This window comes from Phyllobates terribilis, unplaced genomic scaffold, assembly GCF_046119375.1.
Source record: "Phyllobates terribilis strain yellow unplaced genomic scaffold, ASM4611937v1 Scaffold_10__3_contigs__length_209671492, whole genome shotgun sequence".
In the NCBI taxonomy this organism is placed as follows: domain Eukaryota; kingdom Metazoa; phylum Chordata; class Amphibia; order Anura; family Dendrobatidae; genus Phyllobates; species Phyllobates terribilis.
The window spans coordinates 66052414-66068388 of NW_027362770.1; the positions used below are offsets into that span (position 1 = coordinate 66052414).

At 37.2% G+C, this 15975-nt stretch overlaps 1 protein-coding gene across 1 annotated transcript; it reads left to right on the forward strand.

Annotated features, from left to right (window-relative positions):
• The first annotated feature begins 6364 nt into the window (after positions 1-6364).
• Positions 6365-14201, forward strand: TLX3 (T cell leukemia homeobox 3). Its single transcript, XM_073649279.1, has 3 exons — positions 6365-6916; positions 9134-9377; positions 12801-14201. The coding sequence occupies exons 1-3, from the start codon at positions 6385-6387 to the stop codon at positions 13009-13011; spliced, it is 987 nt and encodes a 328-aa protein (XP_073505380.1). The 5' UTR covers positions 6365-6384; the 3' UTR covers positions 13012-14201.
• The last annotated feature ends 1774 nt before the right edge of the window (positions 14202-15975 follow it).

Here is a 15975-nt window from a genome sequence, read left to right on the forward strand (position 1 = left end):
TTATCATTATTCTTATTATTATTATTATACATTGTTATTATTAGTAGTAGTACTGGTAGTAGTAGGAGGAGGAGGAGTATTTTATGTTATTAGTATTGTTATTATTATATTATGTTGTGATTATTATTATTATCAAATATTAGTAGTAATAGTAGTAGTAGTAGTATTTTATATTATTAGTATTTTATTATTATATTGTTATGTTGTGATTATTATTATCATTATCATATATTATTATTAGTATTAGTAGTAGTATTTTATATTATTAGTATTTTACTATTACATTATTATGTTGTGATTATTGTTATCATTATTATTATCATTATCATATATTATTAGTATTAGTAGTAATATTTTCTATTATTAGTATTTTACTATTACATTATTATGTTGTGATTATTATTATATATTGTTATTATTCGCAGTAGTAGTATTTTATATTTTTAGAATTGTATTATTCCATTATTATTTTGTGCTGATACTATTATTATTTAATATTATGTTATGATTATATTATTATAATTTTATATTATTATTATTATTATTATTATTATTATTATTATTATTATTATTATCATTATTATTGCCATGTGATTTACAGATACAAAATAACATGATGGCATTACTTTGAAATAAATCCTGCAAGGTACACAAATGGAAAACTACAGTAAAATTAATTTATTATGAAAAATATAAATAGAATGTAAAATCTTAGTTCCCATATGAGACAAAAATATCGCAAGGTTCTTGAAAAAGCGTCTTTCTGATTACTAGAAGCAAGTGATAAAATAGTTAGGAATCACAGCAGATATGTGGAGCAGGTTAAAGATCGCACTTCTCTGATCGTTATTAATAATGGCAGGAATAGTGTTGTTACCATCATCATCATCATCATCATCATCATCATCATCATCATTATCTGGCCTGGCGTTGAAGCAGCAGCAGTTTCCTTGACTTCTGGCTATAGATAAAACACAGGATATCATAGGAAAATCTGCATTTCCATAGCAGAGTGATAAAGTGAACGCCCATGATGAGGAATAGTGAGACCCTATGTCTGTATCATGGTGACCTATGTGCATGAAGTCCTCTCTATACCCTGGACATCCTAGTGTGTCTGCTACATAATGCACAGTCTATCTCCAGTCTGTCATCATCTTATGAATCTCTCCAATGACTTCAGTGTTGAAAAATATATCATTCTGGAGGAACAGGTCTTTCCTTGGGTGATTTTTATTTTTTTACATTTAGGCCCGTGAAGTGAGAACCATTCAACTGATTAAATAAAATAATGATCTATAGCACAAAAATAGATAAGGACTGAAAAAGGCCTGTGTGAATGTTCCATCAACTTGGACTTCACTTTACTTGATGAAGTCCCTTTATATTTTTACATCACATGCTCAATAAATTAATATATTATTAGTAGTATTAGTATTATGTTATAAGATGTGCGTATAGTGATGTGCTGGGTGCAGAAAAAGAACTGCACAGTTCTAATGATGTGCAATAGAAAACAATCGTAATGACGATCGTCACCAAGATGGGTAGTATTTAGTAATAATAATGTATGGCTGAATATCCATTAGGGATGTGTAGTATGTAGCGGGAAAATGTACATGGGATTTCTAACCTAAACATGTGTAGTATATACTAAAAAAAATAGGATGTTAGTATGTACTAATAATAATGTATGATGAGATATCCAAGGATGTGTAGTATGTACTAGTAATGTGAGCATCCATTATAACAATATGTAGTAGGTAACAACGATAATAATAAGATATGATGGGATGTCCTGTTAAAGGATGTGTAGTGTATAGTAGTAGCAATAATAATGTATGATGGGATGTCCATTAAAATGTGTACTATATAGTAGTAATAATAATGTATAACGAGATGGATATTGAAAATATTTGTAGCATGCACTAATAATAATGCAATGTGGTATCTGTAGAATGAAATTGTGAAATATATGCAAAGAATGCATCATGGGATGTCTATGGTAAAGCTGTAACGTATGAATTATAATATGTGGTCAGATATCCAGTCTAGCAATGTGTAATATATAGTAATAATAAAGTAGGATGAAATGTTCAATGGAAAGATGTGTAGTGTATAATAATACTAGGGTATAATAATACTAGGGTATGACAGGATGTCCAGTAATAAATATCATTGTATGATGGAATGTAAAGTATATAGTAACTAAAATAAAAGATGGAATGTCCATTGTAGAAATGTATAGTATAAAGTTACAATTTATGATGGGATATCCATTATAGAGACATGTACCATATAGTAGTAAAAGCAATGTATGAAGGCACGTCCAGTAATGGGATAATGGGATGTATAGTAGATAACATGATAGATGACACAGTTATAATAGTGCATGTTGACATGTCTTCTTTATGGATGTATCATATATAATGAAAACATGAAGTAAAGAAAGATAATGAGTGTTGCATAGGAAATATAATAGTAGTGATACTACAACTACAATTTCTACTACTATCCTTACTACTAACTATATTATTATTATTAGTAGTAGTAGTAGTAGTAGTTGTAGTTGTAGTAGTAGTAGTTGTAGTAGTAGTAGTAGTAGTAGTAGTAGTAGTAGTTGTAGTAGTAGTTGTAGTAGTAGTAGTTGTAGTAGTAGTAGCATTATTATCTTGTTGACTCTTATGTGTATTATAAAACTAATAGTCTGATTTTTGGGGGCAATTTTGTAAATGACATTTTTGTAGGGTTTGAGGGATTTACTGGAAATAGCATGAAATAAGTGTGATCATCACAGGGCAGACGAGCAGCCCCATTGCCTCCGCTGGATTCTGGGCATAGTCGGTGTGATCCACAGGTAAAGCACCAGCTCTTGTTCTCCACTCCACTACATAGAGCGTGATGTCTGCTATATTCCCACGGATCCACAATAATAAATACACGCAGCCGTGCACTGATCACATCCTCTGACAACAGCTCTGTGCACTGTAGTAATTGAATTCTGTAGGTTTTTTCCCAGTTATCATGCCTCCTTGTAAATGATTCACCAGTTACACATGCAGCAATATTAGGTAGTGATGAAACACTAATCCAGCATATTAAATGCAGCCACAATCCCCCTCCTTCTTTAATTGTCTTCCAAAGTGAAAAGTAAACTTATTTTATAGCTGGGTAATTCGAACACCTTATTTAATAGAGCAAATTAGGGAACGTCTAAAAACTCCCACCGTGTCTATATTACATTCTGGACAATAAAACATTGATTTGCCATTATAAAATTAATCTCTGAGGCTGATAATAAAATATTCCGAATATACTGCGCACAGTGTCTTTCAGGTGGCGCTTTATTGTAAGGAGTCCAATTAAAAAAGGAAATACTGTAAAAAGAATTGCTGCACTTTTATGCACAATGATTTTGTAAAGACTTTATTAATGTACAATGTATATTCCGCACAATGACACAGAGACACAAACCTTTCAGAGACAAGACGTGTGTGTATTGATATGTGTGTAATGTGTGTATATATCTATGTGTGTGTGTGTGTATTGATATGTGTGTAATATGTGTATATATATATATATGTGTATATTTATATGTGTAACGTGTGTGTATTGATATGTGTGTAATGTGTGTATATATATATGTGTGTGTGTGTGTGTATTGATATGTGTGTAATATGTGTATATATATATATGTGTAATGTGTGTGTATTGATATGTGTGTAATGTGTGTATATATATATATGTGTGTGTGTGTGTATTGATATGTATGTAATGTGTATATATATATATATATATATATGTGTGTGTGTATTGATATATGTGTAATGTGTCTATATATATATGTGTGTGTGTGTGTGTGTGTGTATTGATATGTGTGTAATATGTGTATATATATATATATATATATGTGTAATGTGTGTGTATTGATATGTGTGTAATGTGTGTATATATATATGTGTGTGTGTGTGTATTGATATGTGTGTAATGTGTGAATATATATATATGTGTGTGTGTGTGTGTATTGATATGTATGTAATGTGTATATATATATATATATATATATATATATATGTGTGTGTGTGTATTGATATGTGTGTAATGTGTCTATATATATATGTGTGTGTGTGTGTGTGTGTATTGATATGTGTGTAATGTGTGTATATATATATATATATATATGTGTGTATTGATATGTGTGTAATGTGTGTATATATATATATGTGTGTGTGTGTGTGTATTGATATTTGTGTAATATGTGTATATATATATATATATGTGTAATGTGTGTGTATTGATATGTGTGTAATGTGTGTATATATATATATATATGTGTGTGTGTGTGTATTGATATGTGTGTAATGTGTGAATATATATATATATGTGTGTGTGTGTGTGTGTGTATTGATATGTATGTAATGTGTATATATATATATATATATATATATATGTGTGTGTGTGTATTGATATGTGTGTAATGTGTCTATATATATGTGTGTGTGTGTGTGTATTGATATGTGTGTAATGTGTGTATATATATATATGTGTGTATGTGTGTATTGATATGTGTGTAATGTGTGTTTATATATATATATGTGTGTATGTGTGTATTGATATGTGTGTAATGTGTATATATATATATATATATATATGTGTGTGTGTGTGTGTGTGTATTGATGTGTGTAATGTGTGTGTATTGATATGTGTGTAATGTGTGTATATATATATATATATATATGTGTGTGTGTACTGATATGTGTGTAATGTGTGTATGTATATATATATGTGTGTGTTTGCGTGTAATGTGTGCATATTTATATGTGTAATGTGTGTGTATATGTATATATATATATATATATATATATATATATATATATACATTTATATAGAGATATATGTGTCTATGTGTATGTACATACATGTGGGTGTATATGTGTGTATGTATATATGTGTGTATGTGTGTGTAGATATGTGTTTTTGTGTGTGTGTATATATACATGTATATGTATGTGAGTGGTGTCTGTGTTTGTATATGTATTTGCCTTCGTAATGGGTATATATGAATGTAATACGTGTGTATGTGTTTGTGTGTAATGTTTGTGTGTGTGTATATATATATATATTTGTCTGTAATGATTATGTGTGCATTTATTATTATATTATTATTATTTATTTACACACACCTGTATATGTATGTTTGTATTTGTATGTATGTCTGAGTTAGTATATATATATATTTATCTGTATATATATATATATATATATATATATATTATATATATATATATATCTAAATATATATACAGATAAATAAATATATATAGATAGATAGATAGATATGTAGAAAGATAGATATGTAGATAGATATGTAGATAGATAGATATGTAGATAGATAGATATGTAGATAGATAGATATGTAGATAGATAGATATGGATAGATAGATAGATATGGATAGATAGATAGATAGATAGATATGGATAGATAGATAGATATGGATAGATAGATAGATATGGATAGATAGATAGATAGATAGATAGATAGATAGATAGATAGATAGATATGGATAGATAGATAGATAGATATGGATAGATAGATAGATAGATATGGATAGATAGATAGATAGATATGGATAGATAGATAGATAGATATGGATAGATAGATAGATAGATATGGATAGATAGATAGATAGATATGGATAGATAGATAGATAGATATGGATAGATAGATAGATATGGATAGATAGATATGGATAGATATGGATAGATATGGATAGATATGGATAGATAGATGGATAGATATGGATAGATAGATAGATAGATAGATAGATAATAGATATTTGTGTGTATAGTGTGTGTGTATTTGCTTGTATGTGAAGTGATGGAATAAATGAATATACCCTGGTTGCCAGTTCTAACAATCCTCCGATTTCCTCTATGTCTGGGTAACCGGACCGGTTCCGGCCATCGCGCTACCCACAATGGAAGGCGCACTGTGTGAACATGCCTTACATCTTTCGCCAGCACCTCTCCGCATCTATGACTACAATGTGCCGTAAACCATCAGTTCGTTTGCATACGGCTTGAATGGCTCCGTGGATGAGATGGTCGCTGGTAAATCTCTGCGCCGCTCCGTGTTGTATCGTAGCAGCTATTGGAATATCCGCCGCCCATTATCTTAGCTAATAAATTTGACCTATTGTTCGTTTGTTAAAATGATGTCACCTTCGAACAGTCCCTAAGCTGCTATTTCCATGACTTTGCGGCCGGAGAAAGTAAAGAGCCAATCGCGGGGCAGAGGCTCGTTCTCCTCCACCAATCAGGGCGTCAGAAATTGCATTACCAGCAGAAACTCGAGGTTTGGTTCAAAGTGATGACACGGAGTGGATGAGGAAGGAGCAGCTTGGCAAAGTTTCAGTGTGCCAGCCGCCGCACGGACGTACATGGGTGTGCTGTGAAGAGGCAGCACCGACAGCACCGCCAGATAACGATCGTCAGAGGATGGATCAGGCCACAGGCGCGCAGACCCCGCAGCAGCAGCATGAGCCCATCAGCTTTGGGATTGACCAGATCCTCAATAACTCTGACCAGGAGAACTCCTCGCAGGCCGCCCCCCGAGCTCCGGACAACACCACTTATCTGGGCAGTCCAGTGAGCCGCTCAAGTGCCCCTTATTCCTCCCTGCCAGCCTCCTTCCCTGGCATCGGGGCCGCATTTGAGGACTCAGGATCTTACAGTGTGAATCTGAGTTTAGCTCCAGCTGGAGTGATCAGGGTGCCAGCTCATCGTCCTATCCCTGGTGCGATCCCACCTCCCATATCCAGTGCCATCCCAGCCATGCCAGCTGTGCCCGGCCTTGGCAGCCTTAACTTCCCCTGGATGGAAAGCAGCAGAAGGTTTGTTAAAGAGCGCTTTACAGGTAAGGACAATGACAGGGAGGGATGTGCAAATCTAGATATTTATTCCAAGATGGAGCCATCCTACAAGCCCCAGTGTTGGCTGACAGAAAAAGTCCGAAAGCCGCCAGCACAAATACACACAGCCGAAAGCCGCCTCGTTACCGGACTGCAGTCAGTGCCCTCAGCACTCCACTACTCTGTGCGGGGAGGAAGGGGCACCGAGCGGGATGGAGGGCAGAGGGGGCAGGGGGGCAGGAAGGCAGGGGGGCAGGAAGGCAGGGGGGCAGGAGGGGCAGGAAGGCAGGGGGGCAGGAAGGCAGGGGGGCAGGAAGGCAGAGGGGCAGGGGGGCAGGAGGACAGGAAGGCAGGGGGGCAGGAGGGGCAGGAAGGCAGGGGGACAGGAAGGCAGGGGGGCAGGAAGGCAGGGGGGCAGGAAGGCAGAGGGTCAGGGGGGCAGGAGGGGCAGGAAGGCAGGGGGGCAGGAAGGCAGGGGGGCAGGAAGGCAGGGGGGCAGGAAGGCAGAGGGTCAGGGGGGCAGGAGGGGCAGGAAGGCAGGGGGGCAGGAAGGCAGGGGGGCAGGAAGGCAGAGGGTCAGGGGGGCAGGAGCGGCAGGAAGGCAGGGGGGCAGGAGGGGCTCCCGCACCACCAACTTGGGAAAGTTTCTCTCCTTTGTCCTCCATGTACCAGGGCCGCAAAATGCTCAGCAGCCAAAGGGGCAATCACCGAACACAGGGGGAATGTGCAAAAAGGCTTAGAAGTGTCCTCTAAGGGCTCCGAAAAATACTGGATGTGAGTGTTATGACCTGGCAAAATATCACCCTAAATACCAGACAACGTTTATCTATCTATCTATCTATCTATCTATCTATCTATCTATCTATCCATCTATCTATCCATTATATATATATATATATATATATATATATATATATATAATGATAGATAGATATACAATTGATATATAAATGGATATATAATCCATAAATGGATATATAAATAGATAGATAACAGATAGATAATGGATATATATATCCATTGTCTATCTGTTATCTATCTATTTATATATCCATTATATATCTATCTATCCATTATCTATATATCTATCTGTTTATCATCTATCTATACATATATCTATCTCATATATATCTTTCTATCTAATATCTATCTATTATTATTATTTATTATTTATCGCTATATGTATACCTATATAGTATCTATCCATCTATTCATTCACCCATAATTTATCTTTGTAGTCATCTCTGTTAATTTATCAATCTTTGTTTCCCATATCTAGTTGTGCTAGCCATTAGATAGATAATAGATAGATAGAATAGATAGATAATAAATAGATAATAGATAGATAGATAATAGATAATAAATAGATAATACATAGGTAGATAGATATATAATAGATAGAAAGGTATATGGATAGATAGATAGATAATACATAGATTGATATTTTGATGATATATATATATATATATATATATATATATATATATATATATATATAGATGATAGATAGACAGACAGATAGATACCTATTGGATAGATCATAGATAGATATTAGATAGATATATAGAATACATAGATAATAATAGAACGATTGATAGATATGGGATAAATGATGGATAACAGCTAGAAGTACATTAGATATAGCGATAAATGATTGATAGATAGATAGATAGATAGATAGATAGATAGATAGATATGTGATAGATAGATATGTGATAGATAGATTTCTAATATTATAAATTTACACTAGCATTTTTACATTTAATTTGGCAATCCTTTACCGCTATCGATCTGACTCCTTACCCAAATCTGAGCAATCTGGATAAATAGAAATGAAGTCAACAAGCTTGATTACAGATGTCCTTTCCTTTCGGCAGCAGTGTGATGGTTTTTTTAACTCTATAATTCCCAGGAACAGTTAGGGAACAGTTAATTCCACACTTCTGGTAGTAGCCGATACTTTTCATTTTGGATTCTTTTAGTACCAGGACAAAGTGAGAGAACTGCTGAATAAATTCCCCGATTTTGGCTGTCTTTACGGGCGCATGCTGCACCTTTTTATTGGGGAAGGAAGGGGTGTCCAGTTTTTAGTTAAGTCAGACACTGGATCTTTAGGCATCTGTAGAATATATATTTCTATCTATCTAGTGTACATTTCATCTTGACCCTACACCGGCACTGGCTGAGCTCAGGGACCCTACTCTCTTCTTGTCTCCCGGCAGCGGCCGCAGCTCTCACCCCGTTCACGGTGACCCGCAGGATCGGGCATCCCTACCAGAACCGGACACCTCCCAAGCGCAAGAAACCGCGCACGTCCTTCTCCCGTGTGCAGATCTGCGAGCTGGAGAAGCGTTTCCACCGGCAGAAGTACCTGGCCTCCGCCGAGCGCGCCGCCCTGGCCAAGTCTCTGAAGATGACGGACGCGCAGGTGAAGACTTGGTTCCAGAACCGAAGGACAAAGTGGAGGTGAGGCCTGCTCAATATGGCTGGACCACGGGCACTTATGGCGCTGGCCTGATGCTACCACCTGCAATAGCCTCTTTTATGGGTGTAGACAAAAGCTGCACAGTAGCATAAATGTAAGAAGTAGAATTTATGGGACGTGCCTGATGCATCAGTAGGGAGATCGGACTATGACACGGATCCGTATATCCACAGCTGACAGGCCAGCACATGACACTGCTCTCTGCAGACACTGAGTGCCCCAATCATCAGGATCACTGGCTTTATCACACTATTCATGGAACACACATCAGCCATTGTAAGAGCACCAGCCCAAATATCAAGGCGCACATGGGTCAGGGCTGAGGGTCAGGGTGTCACCCCAACCTTCTCATCAGCCCAGGAAATCTCCTGGATTGTGGGCTGATCGGAATCGCAGGGTCTGAAGTGAAATAATGTTCAGAGGAAAAGCACTTTACGGATCCTGCATTCTCATATCACAGTTTAATTTCGTTCTAATTAAATCGATCTAATAATTACCCAAAAGGTTCTACAGTAGATCACAAAATAAAACAAAGAACACAAAACACGTAAGCCCAAAAAATGCTGCATGCTCTGTTTTCCTTTGATGGAACAGGTTGATGTCTTCAGATGCCAAACGATGGCACTAGATCAGTTCTGCCATCACTTTACCTTCACTGATTCTGTCCCAGGCAGGAGTGGAGGGAAAGCAGGTCAGGACAGAAGTAAAGGAAGTCAATTATTAGCAATAATAATAAGTATAGTTATTACTATAATTTGTATTATTATATATTAGAACGTACAAGTATAATATCATGTTAGGTTAAAATGTACCATGTTCTGCACTACATTATTATAGCAGCACAATGTCAATAGCATCCAGTTCACACGTAATAAAATGGGGTTGTAAAAACAATACTCTGTAGCGTTAAAATAACCTGTTGTTCAGTTTTAAAATATAGTAATATAAAATAATAGTATATTATATATACTAATACAAAATATTAGTATAATTATCACCGTTACTATAATCTAATATTGTAACCATAAAAGATAGTATAATAATAATAATAATAATACCATTCCTATTGCATACTGCGGCAGTAGCAAAATCAAAGCCATCCAGAAACAATAATAGGCAGTAAAATATTGTAAAATAATAATAACCAGTAGAGGAATCACAATAAGAACCAGTTTAATAATAACCGGTAGTATAACACAGTGGTGAATTTAAAGACCTCTTTAATAGTATGATATAGTAATATCAATATAAACAGTAATATGGTATTGCCTAATAATAATAATAGTAATAATAATACGTGCAATATTACAATGTAGTGTAAGAAGTGGGCATGTATCACAATTAAAGTGGAATAGATAATGTCGGGAAATCTGACAATCGAGACTCCTTATTCACTACATATTAGCCAGATTGCATGGGGTGTGGCTCCAAGGAGTGGGCACCAGGATGGGTATAGCAGACATACACATTGTGTATATGTACATGAGGCTTGTAGCATCATCCTGCAGTCCTTCCTTCATTTAACATTGCAATCAACCTGTCTACTAAACTGCCTTATTACCTCCCACAGTATTATAGCAGCAGTAGAATATAGTAGTAGAATCGTAGAAGATTAAAAAAAGTCCCAGAATTTTGAGAATATAAAGAGCAACAACACATACATTTTTATAACTATTAAATAATGTAATGCTGATTTTCTTTTTTATAATTTCTGTAAATAATACCAGGAATAATCATCATAATCATAGCAACAACAGTAACAATCGTTAAAAGATTAAGGCTAAGAAAAACCCTTAACTACTGCTATTACTATCACTAATAATAAAACCATATAATACTGTAATATAGCTGTAAACCAGGAGGATAGTAGTCATTTATTTAAAGGTGTTAAATATAAGAACAAAATGTGCAAAATACAGTACATATAAATAATAGCTATTAATATTATATTTTAATTTAAAAAAAAAGTAATATAATTTAGTAGGCCTCCTTCCCTATTTCAGGGGAGAGGAGAGATATTTCTTATTTATTTATTTTGCTTATTTTTTTATTTTTATTTTTTTAAAAAAGAAGCGTTTTTCATTGTGTTTTTCTCACAGGCTGTACTTTATAAAGAAGTGATTTTTTTAGTTTTTTTTTCTCAAAGAGAAGCCTATGGGGAAAGTACCAGAAAAAGGCCTTATAAATGCTAGATTTGTTTAAAATGCTATTAAACAGAATTAAAAATACTAAAATAAAATAATTATCTAACAACAAAAATCCATAAAAAAATCAAAAAGTGTATTAATATTTTCCTACACACTTATTATAAAATAATACCCAGTAGATTATTATTATTTCTCTTATTACACCTAGTGATGTTTTATACAAATATTTAATTTAAACAAAAATAATAATAATAATCATAATAATAATAATAATAATATATAATAAATAATAATAATAATATTATTATTATTATTATTATATCTGTTCTCTTGTCGCCACGGTACACCCAGTAGCTCTCCCTAAAGTTGAGCCCTGCGCCATTTCTCAGTGTGCGCCTGGCGCAGTGGCGCCGCCGTCCCCGCAGTCTCCCCAGTCTCCGCAGTCTCCGCAGTCTCCCCCGTCCCGCAGTCTCCCCAGTCCCCCCCGTCCCCGCAGTCTCCCCCGTCCCGCAGTCTCCCCAGTCTCCCCCGTCCGCAGTCTCCCCCGTCCCCGCAGCCTCCTCAGTCCCCGCAGTCTCCCCAGTCTCCGCAGTCTCCCCAGTCTCCCCAGTCCCGCAGTCTCCCCCGTCCGCAGTCTCCCCCGTCCCCGCAGTCTCCCCCGTCCCGCAGTCTCCCCAGTCTCCCCCGTCTCCAGTCTCCCCCGTCCCGCAGTCTCCCCAGTCTCCCCCGTCCCCGCAGCCTCCTCAGTCCCCGCAGTCTCCCCAGCCTCCCCCGTCCCCGCAGCCTCCTCAGTCCCCGCAGTCTCCCCAGCCTCCTCCGTCCCCGCAGCCTCCTCAGTCCCCGCAGTCTCCCCAGTCCCCGCAGTCTCCCCAGTCTCCCCCGTCCCCAGTCTCCCCCGTCCCGCAGTCTCCCCAGTCTCCCCCGTCCCCAGTCTCCCCCGTCCCCGCAGCCTCCTCAGTCCCCGCAGTCTCCCCAGCCTCCTCCGTCCCCGCAGCCTCCTCAGTCCCCGCAGTCCCCCCAGTCCCCGCAGTCTGCCCAGCCTCCCCCGTCCCCGCAGCCTCCTCAGTCCCCGCAGCCTCCTCCGTCCCCTCTCCATAGACCTCCAGTCACACGCGGCCCCATAGACTCTGCGCCTTCAGGACTGATCGCGATCATTGCCGGAGATGTGAGAGATGGCGGGGGACGTGATCAGCCCCTGTTCTTATGCACGGACGGGTTATTTCATGTTGACGTGAAATTGAATTTGCTTTCTTGAAGGAGGCAGACAGCTGAGGAGAGGGAGGCAGAGAGGCAACAGGCGAACAGACTGATGCTCCAGCTGCAGCACGACGCCTTCCAGAAGTCGCTCAGTGACTCCATCCAGCCGGACCCGCTGTGTTTGCACAACTCTTCTTTATTTGCACTTCAGAATTTGCAGCCTTGGGAGGAGGAAGCAAGTAAGATGGCTCCGGTCACCTCCTTGGTGTGAACTGCGGCCGATCACACTGACTATGAGGACTGAACCCATGAGCGGGGCCACCAAGCTCACAATGGCGGCCAGTCTGCAGTTCAGATGTGTCCCGATATATCCGAAGATATTCAGAGACTGAGATGTGCCAACGCCAAGGCAAGCCTGGAGGGAAGGGGAGACTCGGACTTTCTTCTGTTATGGCCACTCGTGGATGGCTGATCTATGGGCATTGTAGCATATATACATATCTATAAATGTATAGATCTATGTATACATAGGCATATATATACATATATATGTGTCTGCATATATATATACAGTATATAGGTGTATATACATACACATATATGCCTATATATATATATATATATATATATATATATATATATATATATATACATAAATATATATATATATATTATAGATATTTATATATCACTGTTTTCTAAAATGGAGGCTGAATTAAAACACAATGTGTGACAATTGTTTCCGGCCTATGTCTAGTAAGAACCGAAGGGAATTTCTTACACTAAACAAACACAAAACTATAACCATTCTTATATGTATGTCCATCTCATGGTTAGGCCAGTAACTACATCTCACTTCAGTACAGAAAGCAGGCAGGAGAGTCACTACTGTGGGGCACTGGATAATTCAGTGATGGATGCCAGGAGAGCCAACCTCCAATGAATATATGTATGTATATATATATATATATATATATATATATATATGCACACATACCTTCAAAGATCATTGGAAACACTCCCTGGGCGTCCTGGAGGAGCATGGTTCATTGTACTCTTATTTATTAAAGGGACAGCAGTATAACCTAGAATGTGCTGCCACAAATGACATGTAAATATTTTACCATATTTTTAATTTATTCATGCAGTATTATGCCATTAAATCTACATATAAATTATATATAAATATATTCTTAAATATTTATGTTGCATTGGTTGTAACAATTTTGTATTGGCCGGAGAAAAACAAAAGCAAATAAAGGTTACATAAGGTTGCTTCTGGTCAGAGGGATTTGACAGCAATGTATGATGAGCACAGGTCTTTTTTGTCACATAAACTTTTTTATATATATTTATTTTGATAGATTGTCAGGATAATCTGTCTTAAAAATATCTGCTTAAGTTGCTATAAAATCTGTTTAATGTCTACAAAATGCAACCACATGTTATATGAAAGAACATTTAGCCACTTACTAAGTAAGCGCCTTAACTTCTCCAGGTTTACATGGGTTGACATGTGAAAATACTTTATATTAATGACTGATATATGTAAATAAACACTTTCTTTTAATACAGACCGTGATGTTTGCCTGGTACTATATGGTCAGTACATATGTTTCTCTTTTTCTTCCAGATATCAGGATATTTTCAAATGAAAATGGGGAACCCTGTGACTAGCTAGGTAGACATATACAATGGCAGAATGTTGGTCCTGCAGAGGCTACCCAGGGCCCTGGCACCTGTAGGGGTGAGGTTTCCACACACGAGGCACCAGAATTGTAGATGCGCCTTGTTTTGGGGGAATCTTGTTACATATAATGTTCACAACATACAATTTCATTGAGAATTCCTATTAGTGTCTTATTGATGTTGTTTTTAGAGGAGGGGATAGAGTAGAAAATAACACGTTGGACACAAGGGACGGCAATGTCTACGAAATAAATGATAAGTTTATTATTAGGGCTACTACATTATTTTATGTATTAGAATTAGAAGAGCGATCTAGTAATGTCTGGTATACGGCACTATAGAAAAATGAGATGTCATGAGAGTTACAAGGGTGGGGTGGTTGTTTGGAAATGTTAGATATTTAACTTGGGCTTTTTCTAGATTTGTGTGCAGGTAGCATGTGAGTTCTGGGGTATAAGGCATTCCTTGTCACAAGAGTATTCAGCATTCTAGATTGCTTCATTGAGGCGTTATCAAAGACTAGTAACATCTTGTGATTACAGGTCAAGCAGTTAATGTATTATCATTATCACTGCAGCAGCCTTATTTCAAGGGCATTACACATACAAAATAGGGTTTGCAATGCATAATAATCATTTAGCTATACAAATTACAAAACAAATACAACTATACAACTAGACAATGCTGTAGCTGAATCTGGGATTATATCTATCCCATATATATATCTATATCTATATCTATATATATATATATATATATATATATCTGTAAATATATATAAATTTACTTATAAGGGTCACTTCCTATCTATCTATCTATCTATCTATCTATCTATCTATCTATCTATCTATCTATCTATCCAGCTAGCTAGTTATTTTTATGGATTTATTTTTTTAGAAGAAATATATGACAGCTACATATCTTTTCTAAAATATGTTGGGTGGTTCATTCATTTACTCCATGGATGCTGCCTCCTTTCTTTGCCTTTGAGCTGTGAGAAGCACATCTAAGAGGTTCCCCTAAAGCTGGCCATACACATAAGATAGTTGTCAGCAGACAGCCATCTCTCCCAACTATAGTTCATGTGTTTTCAGTGGGGAGAGTGGAGAAAGCCGCTGCCAGACAGCTCTAATGGCAGCTAAACGTTAGACTCTTCAGAGTGCCCCCCTTTTGTTCCCATGACAGCTTTACACACCATTGCCATTTTCTCAAGGAGCTTCATCGAGTATGACTTCCAACAGTCTTGAAGGAGTTCTCAGGGGTGTTGAGCACTTTGCTATCACTCTGTGGCTCATCTCATCCCTAATCATCTAAATTGGGTTGAGTTTAGGTGATGGTGGAGGCCATATCTTCTGATGCAGCACTTTGTCCTTCTTCTTTTGGTCACATAGCCCTTATACAGCCTGCAGGTGTGTTTTGTGTCATTGTCCTGTTGCAACACAAATGATGGTCCCATTAAGCGCAAACCAGATGCTATTGCAGAATGCTGTGGAAGCCATGCTGGTTAAGTGTGCCTTTAACCCCTTCATCCCCAGGCAATATTCCA

What these genes read in the sequence shown, in the direction of transcription:
- TLX3 (XM_073649279.1), top strand. Translation starts at nt 6,385, where the DNA reads ATGAGGAAGGAGCAGCTTGGCAAAGTTTCAGTGTGCCAGCCGCCGCAC. An exon ending in TGTTAAAGAGCGCTTTACAG is followed by an intron (nt 6,917 to 9,133) that starts GTAAGGACAATG and finishes GTCTCCCGGCAG; the next exon opens with CGGCCGCAGCTCTCACCCCG. An exon ending in AACCGAAGGACAAAGTGGAG is followed by an intron (nt 9,378 to 12,800) that starts GTGAGGCCTGCT and finishes GCTTTCTTGAAG; the next exon opens with GAGGCAGACAGCTGAGGAGA.